This window comes from Synchytrium microbalum (genome assembly GCF_006535985.1).
Source record: "Synchytrium microbalum strain JEL517 chromosome Unknown SmJEL517_scf0002, whole genome shotgun sequence".
NCBI lineage: Eukaryota > Fungi > Chytridiomycota > Chytridiomycetes > Synchytriales > Synchytriaceae > Synchytrium > Synchytrium microbalum.
Window position 1 is genome coordinate 649,667 of NW_022158351.1, and position 18,772 is coordinate 668,438.

The following is an 18,772-nucleotide window of genomic DNA, read 5'->3' on the forward strand; positions in this document are numbered from 1 at the left end:
GTAGCAACTATGTCGGAGGCTAAGAAGGAGAATGTAAGTTAGACATGTGACTTATTGACGGATCTGCGTTCATATGTCGATATGGATCATACCCGTCGAGTGCTTGCGTTGGTTTGCTTGGAGTTGCACACACAGCTTTGGGGGTGATTTTTGGTGGACGGCTAGCTTGCATATTGAATTTTCATGTTATTTATGCTGTTGGATGCTGGCTGATTCCTATTAACGGCCGACTTGTGTGGGAAGACACGTCTGAATCTTGCAACAAAGTGTCAACATTCACGAAATGGTTAAACTGATTCAAAATTGTCCTTATTTTCTTAGAAAAAAGCGGTGTCTCCGGCGTATTCGCTAGGAGCTGGTGCTATTGCGGGGGCGATTGAAGGTGATTATCGTGTGTTGATGTGGAAATCGTTTCTCAAAGCATATCCTACTAACGATCTCTCCTACTTTATTAGCTACCATAACTTACCCAACTGGTAAACCTGAGGCCATCAGTTATTTCATGTTGATTCAACGTCTCGTTTGCTCACACGTCAACATTCATACCATTTAGAATTCGTGAAAACACAGCTGCAATTACAGAGTAAAGCTGTCGGCGGGAAACATTACACGGGCCCAATAGACTGTGCTGTACAGATCGTCAAGGAGAAGGGAATCACAGGTCTATATCGTGGATTAAGTGCGTTGGTTATTGGGACTGCTGCTAAGGCCGGTGTCCGTTTCTATGCCTACGAGTCATTCAAGCAAATGCTGGCTGACAAGGATGGTAAACTATCGTCACAAGGAATCCTACTGGGTGAGCTATGCAGTGTTTGCGGATAAGAGACGTCAAAATTTGACACGCTAACACTTTGACATTTCAATAAAGCTGGTCTTGGAGCTGGTATCACTGAAGCTATACTTATCGTTACTCCCACTGAAACAATAAAGTAAAACACTGGCAATCGCTTTCCATGAAATCATAGTACTCTAACCATACTTCACTTGACAGAACAAAACTTATTGACGATGCAAACAGGCAAACACCAAAGTATCGTGGCCTAGTCCACGGAATCCGCACAATAGTAGCAGAAGAGGGCATTGGTGGCATCTACAGAGGTGTCACATCCGTAATCCTTCGACAGTCTGCAAACCAAGCAGTGCGTCTCTCAGTATACGGTGTCCTCAAGGAAGCTGTGCAGGATCGATACCCAGTAGATGCCAAAACGGGCAAGAATCTAGTACCGTGGTATACGACGTTCGGCATGGGCGCTATTGCTGGGACGATTACAGTGTATACTACGATGCCTTTGGACGTCATGAAGACTAGAATGCAAGGACTGGATGCTAAACGATTATACAAGAACTCGTTGCATTGTATGTATCGGGTTGTTGTTGATGATGGGTTTTTCGCACTGTGGAAGGGTGCTGTGCCACGGTTGGGACGTTTGGTGGTAAGTTTCGTATTTGGATTTGTTTCCGTTGTTGTGGAGGCTTTGACGAGCAAGCAAAACATAACCTTAATGAATGGCTGCATTGAGAGGGCTTCTTTAGTTTCAGAAGAATATGGAATTGTCAAAGTCAAGATACACTTGGGAGCACATCAACAAACTCTAACACAAACCTTTGCGTTTGATCTAGTTATCTGGTGGAATTATCTTCTCTGTTTACGAAGTGACTTTGAATATGCTCTTAAATGCTATTCCTCCATCATAACAGCAATGAGACACTTTTGTTGGTTGGTAGTGTTTAGAAAAAGGGATCAAAAATACATTTTGGATCAACAAGGCAAAACGCAGTGTATGTATCTTGTACATGACCGTGTTTACAAAATGGCCAGTATATGATTGCCACCAAGTACAAAAAGGTCCTCGCGATGGCAAGCCTAATAGCTGCAGGACCCTTTCCAGTAAGGAGGCCTAGTTCTTGGTTGAGGGCGACATGGAGTGCATTTCTTAGCTCCAAGACTCGGACGTGAGAATCAACTGGATTTGGGATGTATATGAGGATTCGGTTGCATCGCAGGATATAAAGAATAAGATCCAAACATGCGTCAGACATATTGGTTTCAATCAGATATCTCCTGACTAGAGAATTGGGAGAAGGTGCAGTTAGCATGTCGTATGCAGAAATCAGAAAACGAGTTTGAGGTTGGGATGCAACAGGAACCAGGACTCGGGAGGAAACGAACACTGCATCCTTAGCGAGCACTGCACCTTTAACTCACCTTTTACTTGCACTGACACTCTCAACCACGACATTTTTGGCGATAGTTGATGCACAAGTTGAGCGAGTAGTGAAAAACAAGAAACGCCCAAGGAAACAAGAGCTGCTGCGCGTATCAAGACACAAGGCCAGGTACCAGGTACACGGGCGCTTATTCACTCAGAGAGACTCATCAAGTAGTGAGCATCGAGTCATTGGATTGGAAATCGCGTTCGAATTTGAGCTTGAGCGAAGCGTGCTCGTGCTCACGTCGTTGAATAATGCAAGTCTCAAATATACAGTTCTATGTAGATCTATACACATCCTTGCTGTTCCCTCAATAGTTCCGTAGCTGGCACTCTTTCTAACTTCACTTTATCTTTTTCTCAAACAGCAAACACAATGGACTTCTCAGATCAATACAAGCAGTCAAGCAATCTCGTACAGTACTCGCCGAACGGACTCTACATACTTACAGCCGTGCAGCATCGAGTAGTCATCCGTGACTCGGATTCTCTGCAAATCAAACATTTGTTTGCATGTATCGACAATGTCTCTGAAATCGGCTGGTCGAGCGACTCAGAGCTCGTGCTATGTGCATCGTATAAATTAGGCGCTATTCAGATATGGAGTTTGGCTGACTCGGCATGGACGTGTCGTATTGATGAAGGGGCTGGAGGACTGAGCAGTGTCAGATTTACACCTGATGCGAGACATGTCATGTCGTTTTCAGAGTTTCAGGTATGTGTTTGTATTTTGGTTGAAGCGCCACGGTGTGGAAACTTTGGGATCTATCGGATTGCACTCAAGAAACTGAGTGTTGCTCAACATACGATGCCCTTATCGCTTTCAACTCACACACTTAATAATGTAGTTACGGATTACCATATGGTCACTAGTCACAAAAGAGGCTGCGTATATCCAATATCCAAAGTACTCTGATCGCGGTAAGGCCAAACTGCCATACATGCATTCAGATATTTGTCTATTTTTCCTCGCTCACTCAACCATCGAAACTTTCATTGTAGCATACAGTTTCCGAAGCGACTCAAAGTATCTGGCCGTAGCTGAGCGACGGGACTGTAAAGAATATGTTGGCATCTATGATTGTGAGGATTGGACTATGCTCAAGGTAGAGCATGGGTAGTGATAGTTGGCGTCTCTTTTTGGCGACTGACAGACGCACCCTTTTCGTCATAGCACTTTCCTATTGAAACGTCTGATTTGGAAGACATTGCATGGTCTCCTGATGGTCGATTCTTGGCTATATGGGAGACGTGTATCGAGGTGTGGGCAAAAAAGTCACCTGGCAGTTGGCTCATTCGTTGTGCTGACTTCCTCTCTCATTTCCTCGCTAGTATAAAGTCTTATTATATCATCCAGATGGTAGGCTAGTATCAACATTCTCACCCTACACTATGGGATTGGGTATCAAGACTGTGAAATGGTCACCGTCAAGTCAGTTTCTCGCTGTTGGCGGATATGATCAAAAGGTAGTATTTGGCAGAAGAAACGAGTCCAGGTTCGTAAAAGATCTTGGCAATATATCGCTCACACAGGAATTTCAATACAGATCCGATTGCTGAACCACTACACATGGACGCAGCTCGTGGATTTCTCACATCCGACAAAACTTGATTCTCCTGATATTGTACGTCATGAATCCCCATAGTTGGTTTTTTTGGGCATGTCTTCTAAATTATCAATTTGCAATTTTCCAGTTGATTTGCCGAGAAGTCGATTTGCGAGATATTAAAGAGACAGACAAGTGGGCACAAGCTGCTAATCTCAAGCCGAAAATAAAATGTGAGGGCCCCAGGAAAAAAACTAAAGCAATGATTTTGAGATTTGACACTCACTCGAAATCCTCTGTTTCTTTGCAGATGAGATATCAAGACCACCCACCAGCATTCCATTCACAAAACCAGATCCAGACAAACCAAACCCAAAAATGGGTGTGGGTATACTGGAATTCAGCTGTGATGGACGACACTTTGTCACTCGAAATGGTATATATGTCTACTATTATGGACTTTGTTTTGCTTGATACGCCATGGTCATTAAAAACCTACTTTTCTACCAAAATTAGACAACATGCCCAACGTCCTATGGATTTGGAATCTACCTGAATTACGACAAGTAGCACTTGTCATACAATTGAATCCTATCAAGAGTGTTAAATGGTCCCCAATAAACCCACAAGTGTTTGCATTCACTTGCGGTACTAGTGCTATATACTTGTGGGGTGGTGAAAAGGTTGGATGTGATGTTGTTGAGATACCTGCTGGTATGTGGTATTTAACTGGTGGTCTATGTTTTGCCCTCAAGTTTTATCTAACGAAACATCTTGTACACTAGTCAATTTCAATGTTACGCAATTTAAATGGAGTCCAGATTCTAAATCGTTGACTCTTTTGGACAATAAGGACAAGTTTTGTGTTGCCTATCCACTGCCTGAAGATGAAATGTGAATGATGTCTGGAGCGTTAAGGGTCACTTTGTACCGAATGTAAATAAGAATAAAGAACCCAAAAGACAAGATTGCAGAAATGTAAAAAAGAGTGTTTATAATAAGAACAGAAAAATACTACAAACACGTCTCAAACTTTTCATATTTTGTTGTTGTGCTTCGTATCAAAGCATATTTGGTAACTGAGCCCTCCTTTCTAACCAGCACAATTCTATCTCACACCCACCCACACACAAACATCTTTCCATCCGACAATTGGACGAACCCTACAGTTTCTTTCATAGTCCCTGGATTGTAGGAGCTACCAATGGCTTGGACTTTTGTGGAGATGGAGCTGTTCCCAGTGTACCAAAAATTGGAGTTGCTGGAGCTGGGGCCTCCATTCCTAGACGTAGAGGTGGCAGACGTTCATTATCACGATCAGCCTTCTTGGCTTCTTCAAAGGATGTGATTGCTATGTGATGAGGGAGAGGAGGGCGTGAGTATGACGAAATTCAATGATTGGATTTTTCGCCCAAAATATCAAGATGATACGAGGACGCATTGATGGCATCCCATCAACAATTTCAACAAATCCCTCAACGTATACGATAATCATACGTATCGATACGATACGCCAAACTTACCATTCTTGATGCCTTCAGCTCCTAGTGCTAATGTACCGACTGGTAGCGTAGCAGTACCCATAACCTTTTTGAGTTCAGCAATGGTTTCTGTTTCTTGTCTGTAAAATTGTAAGGCGTCAGGAAAAAAGAATGAACGCGTCCGACGGTCTATTGTCTCACCTCAAAACTTGGAAGACTCTAGCCATTTTACCGACAGCCAATATCTTGTTTCGAATAACTTGTCGTCGAGCTTCTTGTTCAAGTTCTGATAAAAGAAGGAAAACATACGTTGATAAAATGTTGCTCCAACACACACGAAAAAAGAAGCAGAGACTCAGCTCAAGACAAGTTTTACCTTCGCCAGATTTGTTCTTGTCCTTTTCAAGTTCTTCCAATTCTTCTTTGCTACAAATGTTGAGAATGGACACCAGCATATCCGTGACTACAAATTAAGGACACGTTAGAGCCTATGCAGCCATGAGTTCGACACGAGTCGGAGCTAATACTTTTTTCTCCCACAAAAGGTAACGACCATGTGAACACATCCATAAAGTTTGGTAGCCAGTAAGGATGAGGTGTGCAGTTAAACTGACGTATGTTCATGACATTATTTTCATATTTAAGTACGGCAGCTGAGTGTGAAAAGAAAGCGGTTTAGGTACTCGATCATAGACTAGAAGATATACCATTTTTTACCCTTGTTATTGTATACATCCAGGTAATTGGGCGCCGAGAATATAGTGATTACAGATGGGAATCCAGTTGTCCTAGTCTTTCGATACATGCGATATCTAAACGAGAATTCGTTGAGTCGCAGAGGCAAAAAAACCAAAGATGAACTATGTGCATACCCTGCATCTTGAGCTTCATGTGCTCGAATCACAGACAACAGATTATTTCTTTCCAAAAATGCACACGCAGCATGATAGCTAGAGAGAAGTTTGATTCCAGTCAGCATGGAACTACCTCAATCTAAAGAGTGCCAACCAATGTTTACCTGAAGAAATATGAGCAACCACGAACATGATTGTGAACAAAGAACTCATTCGTCCGTTCTTGTCCGAAATCTTCCAATGGATCTGCCCATAGCAAGTCACACATAATACCATGAGTAGGTGGTTCTCGGAATCGATTTATCTAACGAGACAAAAAGACGATTGTTAGCTCAAAAAAATATCGCAGATATAACGTGTATGGCGGCGTCTGTACCGATCGCAAGTCCTCCAATGTATTTAACTCGGGTGATAGACCACCATGAATACACAAGAATTGCTTGTTCATGATGGCGGCCAATGGTAATGCACAGAAGGATTCCAACATTGCTTCATAGATCTTTTCAGAGTATTTGTGTTTGCCTAGAAACGAGATAACAAAATCATTTGGTGACAACCCGTTCAGGGAGACTGATACTGCTAACATTTGCAGCTCCATACATTCGAGTTTGAAGGTAAAGTAATCGGTCAAATGTCTACATTCGTGGTTGCCTCGTAACATGTGAATGGTGTTTGGGTACCACATCTTCAAAGACCATAAATATAATACACACTAAGGAAGCATTATACGTGGTTGGATTAGAAACAGTTTCTCGTATATCCCAAATTCCCTCTTGGTGTATTTTTTAGGAAGGAACTCGTACCTCGACAGAAAAGTAACCACGATCTACATAATCACCCAAAAATAAGAAGCGCGTTTCCGCTGGGTTTCCACCGACTTCAAATAGTTTCATCAAATCATAATACTGGCCATGTATATCACCACAAACTGTGTGAAAGAACAGGGTTGGGTGAGTCACGTCCCACCATGATGTACATTTCCCTTCCAGGGCAGTCAAATCAAGGGAACATACCAGTGACGGGAGCATCGACCTCGAGCAAGTTTGGTTCTTTACTTAGAATTTCGGTTCCAGATTTGATAATCCACAGAGCCTGTTCCTCCGAGAGTCGTCCTTCGCGATACAAGTGTTGTTTGAGGAATTCGAGATCAGGCTTTGAGGGATCCTTCTTTGACCGTATTTCAGCATCAGTGGGGATGTTTGTTGCTGGGGGAGGAACATCTGTAAAACGGTAGAGTTTTCTGGATTAGGAGATGCATGATAGTAAAGAGATAACGAGTGGGTGGTTTGATAGCACGACAAGGGCAATGAGCGATTGTACAATGTAGCATGATTGGGAGACAGTGTCATGTTCAAATGGTGGTGTCGTTTAAGGGTAGTAGGGCAACCTCGTTGATTGCCAGAAATGGTTTTTAATGTCGAGCCGCAATATGTCGTGTTTTGAGTGCAATAGAGAAGGAGGAGGGACCCGAGAGTGATGAGGATATACTACTACTATCCTTACATACCTTTTACTACACGCTCCCTGGTGGATATCTTGTCTCCGGCTTCCGTTACGTGTATGGTAAGGTCTTTCACGTCCATAGATGATACTTTGTTGACAAGTTCCTTGTCGACCGTGGACATATAGAGTGAGATGAGTCCTATGCTACTGATATGCCAATTTGCCGCGATTGCCAAATATTAAGTTTGTAATGTTTTGGCAAAATGGTGGACTTGTCAGTTCCGACTGAAGGCAAGAATTACGAGGCAAAACACAGTGTAAGGGCTTGATAAATATCCATGAATGTGACTGTAGTGTATTCCACTGATGCTACAGGCTCAATTCGCGTGTATGAGCAAAATCAGATGTGATTTGTCGCTGAATGGAGCCGAACAGCCGAACGCATTCATTTGAAGACTTTCATATCCAAAGAAGGATGGCTGGAATATTCCCAGCTAATGACGCGTCTTGTCTAGTTGTCCACGTTTTGACACATTTGAATGAATCTGGAACTGATCTCGAGCTGCGACACATTCAACACTTCAACGTTATTTAACGTGAAAATACGTAAATATTCAAATCTGTCTTGAGCTCTGCCATAGTATTTTATTCTGCTCCAAAATCAAAAACATTCCGCCAACCGTCTGAACCACATTTGAGAACAAAACATCATGACAGCAGACATTCAGGCCCTCGTATTGAAGCCAGACACTGTCCCCATTCATAAACATGTCATCATAGCATCCGATGACGTCGAAGGCGCTTCATTTGCTGCAATCCAAGGTAAGCTTCATAGAATCGTGTGTTTTGCTCAAATTGTGTCGGTTGAAGGCAAGGAACCAGGCTTTATGTATCTGGAAGATTCGTTTTGCTTTGTCCTGATCATAACTTGTTCTTCTCGTAGGCTTCTGGGCTCTAGTCAAGAAGGAATCTGGCTCGCTGGTCTCTGAAGCTTTTGGTGACATCCAAGTCACAAACATTGCTCAATCGGAAAGCTTTGTAAGATCATCATTCATCCAAACATCTCAAGTTCGCCACTGATTACTCCCTCTGAACTATCCCATATGTGTATTAGACTCTAGTGGGAATCCCAACACCTCCAGAAGGCCACTCCGTCCATCTGGCACAGGCAATCACCGAATTCCTATCCAAACTCGCCACAAAACCAACAGATATAACCATCCTCGCTGCTCTATCCGGCCTCAACTTGGATGGTCAAGTATACGCAGCATCTCTCAACACGACAGTCCCAGAATCTCTACCAAGGCTACCGGAACATGCTATGATTCGTAATCAGCTTATTGCAGGATTAGCTGCCATGTTGGGTTTAGAGGGGTTTAAGGTCACGGTGTTGGTGTATGATACGAAAAAGGATGGCAGAGAGGAAACCGTCACTGCTTTTACTCAGCAGTTGTCTCGTCTCACCAATATACCGTTTAATGCTGTGAGAGCCTTGACTGCTCCACTTGCTCCTAAAGCTACGAAAGCTGATGCTGCTGCTACTGGAGAAACGGATGCTCTGAATCCTGAAAAGGCGAATAGCTTGTACACATAAAAAGCAATTTCTTGGTTTTGCAGTTATTGAAAAAAAATATTTTAGTTTGTCGATACATGGTGTTGACATCGTGGTTCAATATTATGTCTTGGAATTACATGGAGTCGAGATTAAATTAGATTTTAATACTTTGACGATCCTTTGCGGTTAACAATATGCTTATGACGCGGCTACGTCTTCCAAATGATACTTGACCAACGAAGGCAAAACGTATTCTTCACGTGAAACGACGTGTAGCGACTTTAATCAGCTGGTTGCCCGCTTGTGCTACAATATGTCACCATGAATTTTACGTTTGCCGCAAAGTTTAAACTGCAAAGACAACAATATTCAAATAAGCAGATATAATCCCACAGGACACGCATCCCATCACGTACAATATGACTTGGTCTCTCTCTGGCAAAGTAGTGGTAATCACTGGTACGTTTTTTCCAACACGAACGCCATTGCCAGGAGTGATTTAAAGCACAGTCATCCGTAATTCAAACACCCAACTATCCTTTTGCGAATAGGCGCAAGCACTGGTATTGGGCTCGGGGTATGAGTGCGCTTTCGACCGCTGCGAAACACTGTCTGATGCATGCATTAAACGTGGATCTAACACTCACATGCGAATCAAAACCCCACCACTAATCAATAGGTCGCTCAACGCTTAGCGAAGGAAGGATGCAAGATCGTACTTGCAAACCGAAACGAAACTGATGGCAAAGCAGCAACAGAAGAATTACAAAAAGCGACTGGCCGTGCGGCTGATTTCGTGTATGTTAAATGCGATGCATCCAAGGTTGAAGACTGTCATGCGCTTATGGAGGCTGCTGAGAAGCATTTTGGTGGTTATGATGCGTTGGTATGCCTTCCATCTGTGTTTTCTCAACTGTGGTTTTTCGCAAGAGTTATAAGAAAGACTATCACATGCAACCATTTTATTGAACCAACATACCTACCATTAGATCAACAATGCTGGGTATGGATTGAAGCCACGCTGGAATAGCTTTGTAGAGGGAGCAGACCTTTGGGTTGATCAACTGAATGTGCTCTTGACTGCGCCTCTGCTCTTGTCGAAAATTGCTATTCAGCATTTTAAGAAGAATAAGAAAGCTGGTGTTATTATCAATACCAGTTCTATTGGAGGGTTTGGAACGCATCCTGGTATGTGTTTGTATTGGTGTTCTTTTCACATCTGATGTTTTGTTGTTGGTTGCTCGACTGGTTTTGGAAACTTTTGACTCCTATCTAATGCATTGATTTGTTCGCTAACCTGTTGAAACCTTTTAGATCAAGTATGTTCCTACCCACTCTTTCAGTCCCACAACACGCTACCACACAATCATTGTTAGATTTACGGCACATCCAAGTCAGCCTTACACCACTTTGTCTCTACGTTTGCCTTCTTCCAAAAGATGGGACTCAACCCGCCCACCTCAATCGTACGAATGAACAACATCTCTCCTGCATTCGTATGGACCCCAGCATGGGAGAAGGGAAGTGGTACAGTAGCAAACGTCACGATGGCGGATATTGAGAAGAATCCAATGTATGGGCCTATGATTAAGTAAGTTGATCAATAGTTTAAGCAGCCTTGTGGTGGTTTGGGAGCGAATGCTTGTGACCCACACACATGAATCCCACTTTAGGCAAATGGGAGGCTGGATTGATATGGATGTTCTAGCTGATATCTATGTCAAGCTTATGATGGATGAAACCGCGAGTGGCAAGACTCTGGTAGTTAAGAACAACACTACGGTTATTGAAGCTCAAGTACAGAAGCATTCTGCGGATGAGTATATCTCTCCTATGGGATTGTATGTATAAGCAGTGCAGTCGTTTGTCAATGATTTGGTTTGCTGCAATATATAGATGGGCATCGTCTTTCTGAAGTTCCTGGTCGCACTCTGCGCCAACACAGCCGTCTCGTTGTTTTTAAATTAACCTATATATTCTCGACCACCACTGCAACGATCTACGTCTTCTTATCCACAGCGACACCATCGCGCACCGTCCCAACAGTCTCATTAGCCGCCTCTCGCATGGCATCTGGCAGCCACTCCATCTCCCCATCATCAGTCCCAGCCTTCAACCGCGTAATATCAGCCTCCCTCCCCTGTTCCTTCAATATATCTTCTATAGTTCCAATCTTTTTCGTTGTATCAAACCATCCCAGATGGTCTGCAATAAGATGCAGCGACTGGCACCCCCCACACTTGATAATCACGACACCCTTCTCGTAAGCGTCTTTAGACATTGTGCGGTATTGGCGCGAGTCACATCGTTTACAGGTGTAGCCGAATAACAGACGGCCGGGGATTTTACCTAGTGTTTGCTGTTGTTGAGTGGATGGGTTTGATGTTTCGTGAGTGTTGGGGTCTGAGGTAAGTGGTGAGGGGCTAGATGCGGTTATAGGTGATGATGTCGGTATTAAATCCGGATGTCTCTTGTGATTGTCACCATTGTTGCTATGTCTTGAAATGACAGATGTTGTAAAACAACGTGTTGACCTTTGTGCTAGAAAAGCAGTTCTACACGGCCGTTGCAGCTGACATTTTATACTAGTTCTGGCTATAAGGCTGACTTGGGTTGTGCATAACCGTCTCGCTATTGTTGGATTCATCCTGTATATTAAGTGGTGAGCAATCTAGAAATGAGTTTGGATTTAACAAACACGTCGAAATTCAGCATTTCAAATGGGTTTACTCGATTAGCTTTTGAATTGGTTGCTAGGAATCGCGTCGGGTCTTAATTGCAGTTGTAAGCTTTGATGAGAGTTGGAAATTCCAACATTGCAACGTCCATTCACAATCATCTTCTAGCAGGCGTTAATAACCCCCCACAACCACTCCATCCGCCAGAATTTTCTCTAATTCTTTGAACCTAATGGCTCAAGAATACCACGGTGGCTGCTTTTGTAAAAACATTCAGTACGAGATACGATGTGACCACAAAGTGCTGAAAACAGGTATTGTTTCCCACGATAGTCACTCTAATGTCACTCTAATATTGCATTTTACACCTCACAAAGGCTGCCATTGCCATTGCGACACCTGTCGAGGAACGACAGGAGCAATGTTTGGATCTTTTATATCAGTCCCACAACAATCTCAACTAACCATAACAGCGGGGCAACCGAGGATATTCCCATCATCTGAACACGTTGCGCGACACTTCTGTGGTGATTGTGGCACGCAGCTGTTTCGTAAAGATACGAATGAGGATGAGATATGTGTAACTGTGTCGTCGCTCGATAAAGACGTCATGGAACAAGTGGAGTTTGTGAAGCATATATGGGTTGGTGCTGGTCCTGGCGGTTACATGGGTGAGTGGATGTCTGATGGGTTGCCGAAATATGCTGACCTCTCGAGTGAGTGGAAGCCTACCACCAGCAATAACTAAGGCCACTGAGCTGCTGAACATCTTTTCGGCTAATAGTATCTTGATCCACTGTTTATTACGCTTATAATTGAAATGGAATGATGGATTCGTCTCTAATTTTCAGACTTAGTATCAAATAATTGAAAAGAATGGACGCAAAGTCGTTTTAAATAGCGTACGGGGTTTCCCATGTAGCACATTCAAGCAGCTTGACTTTTATACGTATATTACCGCAACCGTGAGACTAGCGTGGACCATTCTTGGGTTACATTTGTGCTTTACGTATGATTCACTCCGACATTTGCACAAACACAACAGAATTGCAGTCGCTCTCATTTCAAGGTACTGTTTCAATGAGGGCGATTTCATGTACCTTCGCAATTTGCAAGAGTACTCGCATAACTTCCAAAGTCTCTGTCTATCTCACTGACACTAAACTTGTAACATGTTGTAGAGGATTTTTTGGAACTACTCTATACACCCTCAAATCTAGCATATCGAACCTGAAACATTCAATCTAGCGTTGTTTTCCACTGTAATCAGGTATCTTCCTCTATCGCTCTTGCTTTGCTGGACCGCCTATCCACAACATCAAACTCTACTTTTTTCATCATCCGTCAAAGACACACACCACCTAAACGACAAAGTAGTATATAAAATGGCATACAAGGGACGATGCCACTGTGGACAAATCAAGTACGAAATAGACGCCAAACCCGAATACCTTCAGACTGGATCACATTGCCATTGTGTCGATTGCCAACTCTCAACAGGATGCCTCTTTGAATCCTTCATAACAGTCCCCAACAGTGCCCTAAAAGTAACAGCTGGCACACCCAAAGTATATCAGTCATCAAAGAACATCAAGAGACTATTCTGTGGTGGTTGTGGATCACAACTGTTTTGGAAGGAGCATCCGTTGGACAAGACGAGTATCACTGTTGGGACTTTGGAACGGGCTGTGAGAGAGAAGGTTGTGTATGTAAAGCATATATTTATCGGAGATACGGATGGAAGGGTTGCGACTTGGATGAACGACGGGGTTAAGAAGTTTGTGGGGTGGAAGGATCAAGTTGAGTGGGATGGCAAGACGACGAGTAAACTGTAGGAGACGTGTTGCGCCGATGAATCGTGGCTTCAATAGGTTGGAAAGAATGAGATGGCAGGGCAAGTAAATTGTTGTTTCGTGATTCTATGATTCTGTTAATCTAGTACGTGGTACGGACCGTACAGTGGATAATGCTTTTAGCTCGAATAAATAATTAAAACCTTGTTTGGAGTTCGTGTTTGTCTTTGTTGTCGTGTTTGTCGTTCATCATCTCCTAAAATGGTGATTTTTCAATACACAAGATCCATTTGACGTAGAAGCCATGGCGGAAGTCAAACGAATGCGGACCAAGCAAATGGGTGGAGCTGCCATAGAAAGTATACTCAATCCATCAAAGGGTCTAAGGTAAATCCAACAATCTATTAAAATTATCGATTTCAATGAATGGCTGTCGGTGGTTGATGCAGTGGACATTAAACCTGTTTGAACACCGCCAGTTTATCTATATATGTAATACTTTCTGATGCCATCTTTGTCTCCTGTTGACTTCCAATCCAGTTTGCAAAACGACATTAACATCAACACACTTTTTTGATGAAACACACAATCTTAGGGACGAGATTACGAGACGGGGCGGCGTACCCAAAGATCATAAACGAGAGAATTATATGAGATTGAAGCAAGTACAGGCACAGAACAAGATCAAACAAGAAGTAAACACTCATGCTCCAATATTCTTGTTTCGTTATTTGGTTGATCTGACAGTGATACCAATTTTTGTAGGCTGCCGCAAGACCACAACCAGCACCATTCAAGCTAAAACAGTTTACGGATGTGCCATCTAAACTGGCTACTCAGAGATGCAATGTGTGTTGGAGACAATCTTTGCAATGTCGATTTACTGTAAACTAAGCTCCAACTATTTTTGTCGCTAGTCACTCGAATCTATGGGGGTGCTTTCTTCAGCACTGGAATATCTAGTAGATGGAGATGGGAGCAGGCCTACAACAAGACCTTCAACAGGTTCATCAAGGCATTCTGGAACTGTGAGTTTGTGTATTAACAAAGTTTCCATTGCTTATTTCGCGATTGAGATTTAACCTTTTTGTTTTTCTTTCGCTAGAGCTCTGGAGGACGTAGTTTCATTGCAGTCAACGTCGCAGCAGCATCACACGCATCCACAGTTAGTTTAAGAAGCAACTGAACTTGTTTGAAAGAGAGCATCTGCGCTCATTCTTGACTCTCAAATTTCGTTTTGCTAATTATCATATTTTTGTTAGAGGACGCATCCAACACCTCCCTCTCGTGACTTGAAACGATCAACACCAGCTGGTCAAGTACCTAAATAGTATGTACATTCCTGACAGTCGCATAGAAGACGTCTTCTCGAAACGATAGAGGATTATTGACCAGGATTTTGACTCGTTAGCCTACTGGATCGCAAAATGGCCTGGGCGAAGAGGGAAGAACAGCGATTGGCTGCATTGGAAGCTGACAAGTGGGTTTCGTTTCGGCGCTATCTGTCGTATGTGATATATAACTAACTGAATATGTTGTCTCGTAGGATACCGCAGGGAATGATGTGTAAGTATCGACCAAAGCAATATCTTTCCGCACTACGAGAAACTGACTCTCTCTCTCTCGATTCTCGGTGATAGTAATATCAGAAACTGAACGTCTTGATACACTCAGGTTCCTCCAAGAAGGTACTGCTATGTTCAACAAATCACACAAAATCAAGGCACAGAACACCTCACCGACTAATCTTCTAAATACCCTAGTTCGGGATGGTCTGATATCAGATCTATCGAGATTCCCAGTCATTGTCGAAACGCCATCCATGAAGCGCAAACGTGCCGCTATAGAGACAAAGCTGAATGAGGTGGATACAGCGCTGGATCATTTTGGGAAGAAGGTTGTTTATGTGGAGAAGGAGTGGACGGGGATTGAGTCGTTTGGAGGTGTCGGTGGTGTCGCCAGAGCTGCTGGCTAAGACGCTGGCTGTTTGGAGAGTTTGTTTAATTATGCACAAACACACACATACACGCTGTAAGAGACGTTAAATGATATAACAATGTAGATAGCTTGATTTTGGGTATTCAAAAAAGGCTCAAAAATATAATTTTGATTTCAGCAAACATGTACAAAGAGTAGTTTTATATTTATGCTTTTTGGTTATCTAGAGAGTGGGTCTGTGTCGCTGTAGTCCGGTTCTGGAGTTTTCGATGTAGTGATAACAGGGGGATGGTTGTCTTCTTTGACTGCATTTGATGAGACTTGCCAGTTCCTGCAAAAACAACAAAAGCAAGATAAACATACAGGAGGTATGATCTCAAACCGACATTTCCAGTACACCCGACACTTTTCCACTTACCCATAAGGTACAGGTACATCTTCTACGGATGTTGATCGTGTCCTGCTATCAGATTCTTCGGCCCACTGACTAGTTGAATCTAGGGTTGAAGACCTGGTTGCACTGGTAACATTGGTAGCAGATACAGACGTGCTGCTTCTCGATGGTTTGAATCGTGGACCTGCACCTACGAAATCCGTCATTGGTCGCGGTGGGGCGATCGGTCGAATATTGTGTGTGTCTTCTGAGTCGGAGTCGGAAGATTCGTTATTAGAGTATACTTTTGCTCGTTGGAGATCGTCGGGGTTGTCTAGATCGACGAGGGCTTGGATTGGTGGTTGTGTTGTTATAAGGGTTGTCGGGCGCGAGCTTGATGTGTAGTATGTTTTATATTGGTTGTTGTTGTCGATGAGAGAGTCATCCTTCTTTGCCTAAATAAGGTGGCGAGAAAAGCGTGAGAGAGTGTGAGTGCAAGTAAAAGACGAGTACAATGTGAAAGAGTGTGAGTGCAAGTAAAAGACGAGTACAATGCCTAAGTACATTGATCTGTCAAGCGGGACTCCTTTTTTTCAAGGTTACCTGAGAAGCTGCAGCTCTAGTAATCTGCTGTATCTGATCTGCAGTCAATTCTCTAGCATTCTCATCCGTTACAAAGAAGTCTTCATCATCATCGTCATCGCTCTCCTCATACAAGTCATTTGCAGCACCTCTATTACCACCACTTGTCCTATTATTAGTATTCGGTACAGATTGATAGCCACGTCGACTTCCAGGAGCACCTCGACCACGAGGACCACGAAAGAGGGCGATTATACGAGCGTATACATTTGACAATCCATTTGAGGTTGATGTTTGATTGTTTGCGGTTCCAGTGAGGAGGTTTTCGAATTCCAAATCGTCGATATCGGGATTGACATAATACGATTCGGGTGCTTGTGGAGTAAGGCACGGACAGCATGACCTTAGAAACTGCATGTTTGGACTTGGGGGTTGTTGTATGGTATCAACCGCCCTTTTCTGTATAAAGAGAGGAGGGAAATTAGTGAGATATGGAGATTGTATAGCTTGATATGAGGACTGACTTCCTTCTAGTATACTTTTGAATTTGAACTGCTTCGCCCAGTTGATGTTTGGTGCGTTCTGAAGTTTATGAGTTGCAACCTGATTTGGCCATAGGACAGGCGCAACTAGTATTACATTTACGCGTTAAATGGACATATGGACTCAATAACCGCGTCGATTTGTCCTCCGCTAATGGAAAACAACCCGTATGATGCTGTATCTTGCTTCACAACATTCTTCCACAGTAGCAGTAGCGTACGTAAGATAGCGAAATGTCACTAGAGCAAGTGAGCAAATTCAATGCTCAACATGAAGACCTGATACATGATATTGCCTATGATTACTATGGGAAGCGACTAGCTGTAAGTTTTGCAATGTAGAATCATCTTGTTGGTGCATTCCAACTAAAGAACACTCGTTTGCTTGTTGTCTTCCTTATTTAGACATGCTCATCGGATCATCGGATCAAAGTATGGGACTATGATGAAGCTCAGGATCAATGGGTCTTTAGTGATGGCATCAAAGTATGTTGCAACATTTTTGTGTTGAGCTCGACAAAGCGAGCACAATATGTTCAAACGCTAATATAAAATACTCACTCAACACTCATTCAACCCACAGGAACATGAAGGTTCAGTACTCAAGGTCGCATGGGCTCATCCGGAATTTGGCCAAATCATTGCTTCATGCTCCATGGATCGTACAGTGAAAATCCTCGAAGAAAACGAAACTGCTCCCAAACTACGATGGCTACGACGGGCTACAATCACCACCCCGGCTTGTGTACAGGACTTGGAATTCGCTCCAAACTTTTATGGACTCAAGCTCGCTACTGTCTCGGCTGATGGAATGCTAAAGATATACGAACCTGCAGATCCTGCTAATATGGGGTCTTGGGGTACCCCAACGGTATGTGTTGACGTGAATGGAGAAAGAGGGTTGAAACGGATTCATGAATGGACAATAGTGCTTACTCACTACGACCTCTCCTTTGTCACCAGGATCAAGTCGAGTTGGCTTCTGGTGTAAAGGAACCTGATGGCCATTTCTGTCTGTCGTGGTCACCATCTAGATTACAACCCATGATGCTGGCTTGTGGAGCTGGCCGTGACAACGCAAAGGTACAATTGATGTGATATTCATACCGAAAGGCTTTTTGCTGCTCTCAAACGCATCTTAAGCTCTTGGCTCAACCGTCACAACGATATAGATTATTCGACATGATCATACAAACAAACTAGTACCATGTGAAGTATTGCCAGGTCACACCGACATTGTATGTGACATTGCATGGGCTCCACACATGGGTCGATCCTATCAATTGATCGCCACAGGATGCAAGGATGGACATGTTCGAATCTTCAAACTGACTCAAGAAGAAGCCAACACTCGTAAACTAAGTGCTTGGCAATCTGCTACAAATGCTGGTGGTGTTGGGTCAGGTCCTGGAGGAATGACTGGTGGTGTCGGTGGATCCGCACCTAGTAAACGTAAAGGTTTTAAAGTAGAAATGATTGCTGACTTTGGTGATCATAATGCTGAGGTGTGGCGAGTTGAATGGAATGTAACTGGTACCATACTGTCTTCGTCTGGCGATGACGGGATGGTAAGGCTGTGGAAGGCAACATATTTGGATGAGTGGAGATGCATGGGAATTATAGGTGCAGAGGGCTCTTGAAGGGGCAAGATGTATCGTGACAACCGCTGCATAAGGGAGTTAAGGTGATAATCGTTGGAGAAGTTAAGCTAGTAGACACGTGTATAATGTAAATTTGCATAGAAGACATCAGGCATTAATTGAATTGGTTGAATTT

General features: G+C 43.2%; 6 protein-coding genes across 6 annotated transcripts; 4 read left to right on the forward strand and 2 right to left on the reverse strand.

The window, feature by feature from the left end:
* Nucleotides 1-9: 9 nt before the first annotated feature.
* SmJEL517_g00600 (uncharacterized protein) lies at nucleotides 10-1,695 on the forward strand (the record flags this gene model as incomplete). Its single annotated transcript, XM_031166529.1, has 7 exons — nucleotides 10-33; nucleotides 322-382; nucleotides 456-476; nucleotides 554-796; nucleotides 869-929; nucleotides 992-1,433; nucleotides 1,621-1,695. 7 exons carry the CDS (start codon nucleotides 10-12, stop codon nucleotides 1,693-1,695), a joined length of 927 nt encoding a protein of 308 aa, XP_031027653.1.
* Nucleotides 1,696-2,586: 891 nt separating this feature from the next.
* SmJEL517_g00601 (uncharacterized protein) lies at nucleotides 2,587-4,655 on the forward strand (the record flags this gene model as incomplete). The annotated part of the gene is made up of 10 exons (XM_031166530.1): nucleotides 2,587-2,925; nucleotides 3,059-3,131; nucleotides 3,213-3,316; nucleotides 3,385-3,471; nucleotides 3,543-3,677; nucleotides 3,758-3,835; nucleotides 3,906-3,990; nucleotides 4,068-4,193; nucleotides 4,274-4,471; nucleotides 4,543-4,655. The coding sequence occupies 10 exons, from the start codon at nucleotides 2,587-2,589 to the stop codon at nucleotides 4,653-4,655; spliced, it is 1,338 nt and encodes a 445-aa protein (XP_031027652.1).
* A 277-nt stretch (nucleotides 4,656-4,932) lies between these two features.
* SmJEL517_g00602 (uncharacterized protein) lies at nucleotides 4,933-7,717 on the reverse strand (the record flags this gene model as incomplete). Its single annotated transcript, XM_031166531.1, has 13 exons — nucleotides 4,933-5,108; nucleotides 5,281-5,378; nucleotides 5,440-5,524; nucleotides 5,615-5,701; nucleotides 5,766-5,891; nucleotides 5,956-6,050; nucleotides 6,111-6,188; nucleotides 6,257-6,396; nucleotides 6,469-6,614; nucleotides 6,693-6,804; nucleotides 6,896-7,020; nucleotides 7,106-7,312; nucleotides 7,600-7,717. 13 exons carry the CDS (start codon nucleotides 7,715-7,717, stop codon nucleotides 4,933-4,935), a joined length of 1,593 nt encoding a protein of 530 aa, XP_031027655.1.
* A 3,372-nt stretch (nucleotides 7,718-11,089) lies between these two features.
* On the reverse strand, nucleotides 11,090-11,669 carry SmJEL517_g00603 (uncharacterized protein; the record flags this gene model as incomplete). The annotated part of the gene is made up of 2 exons (XM_031166532.1): nucleotides 11,090-11,588; nucleotides 11,650-11,669. 2 exons carry the CDS (start codon nucleotides 11,667-11,669, stop codon nucleotides 11,090-11,092), a joined length of 519 nt encoding a protein of 172 aa, XP_031027654.1.
* Nucleotides 11,670-13,865: 2,196 nt separating this feature from the next.
* Nucleotides 13,866-15,536, forward strand: SmJEL517_g00604 (uncharacterized protein; the record flags this gene model as incomplete). Its single annotated transcript, XM_031166533.1, has 10 exons — nucleotides 13,866-13,948; nucleotides 14,157-14,256; nucleotides 14,327-14,410; nucleotides 14,479-14,589; nucleotides 14,667-14,726; nucleotides 14,824-14,891; nucleotides 14,973-15,041; nucleotides 15,108-15,127; nucleotides 15,202-15,249; nucleotides 15,325-15,536. The coding sequence occupies 10 exons, from the start codon at nucleotides 13,866-13,868 to the stop codon at nucleotides 15,534-15,536; spliced, it is 855 nt and encodes a 284-aa protein (XP_031027657.1).
* A 1,694-nt stretch (nucleotides 15,537-17,230) lies between these two features.
* On the forward strand, nucleotides 17,231-18,636 carry SmJEL517_g00605 (uncharacterized protein; the record flags this gene model as incomplete). The annotated part of the gene is made up of 5 exons (XM_031166534.1): nucleotides 17,231-17,320; nucleotides 17,402-17,482; nucleotides 17,580-17,867; nucleotides 17,960-18,079; nucleotides 18,169-18,636. 5 exons carry the CDS (start codon nucleotides 17,231-17,233, stop codon nucleotides 18,634-18,636), a joined length of 1,047 nt encoding a protein of 348 aa, XP_031027656.1.
* Between the last annotated feature and the right edge of the window lie 136 nt (nucleotides 18,637-18,772).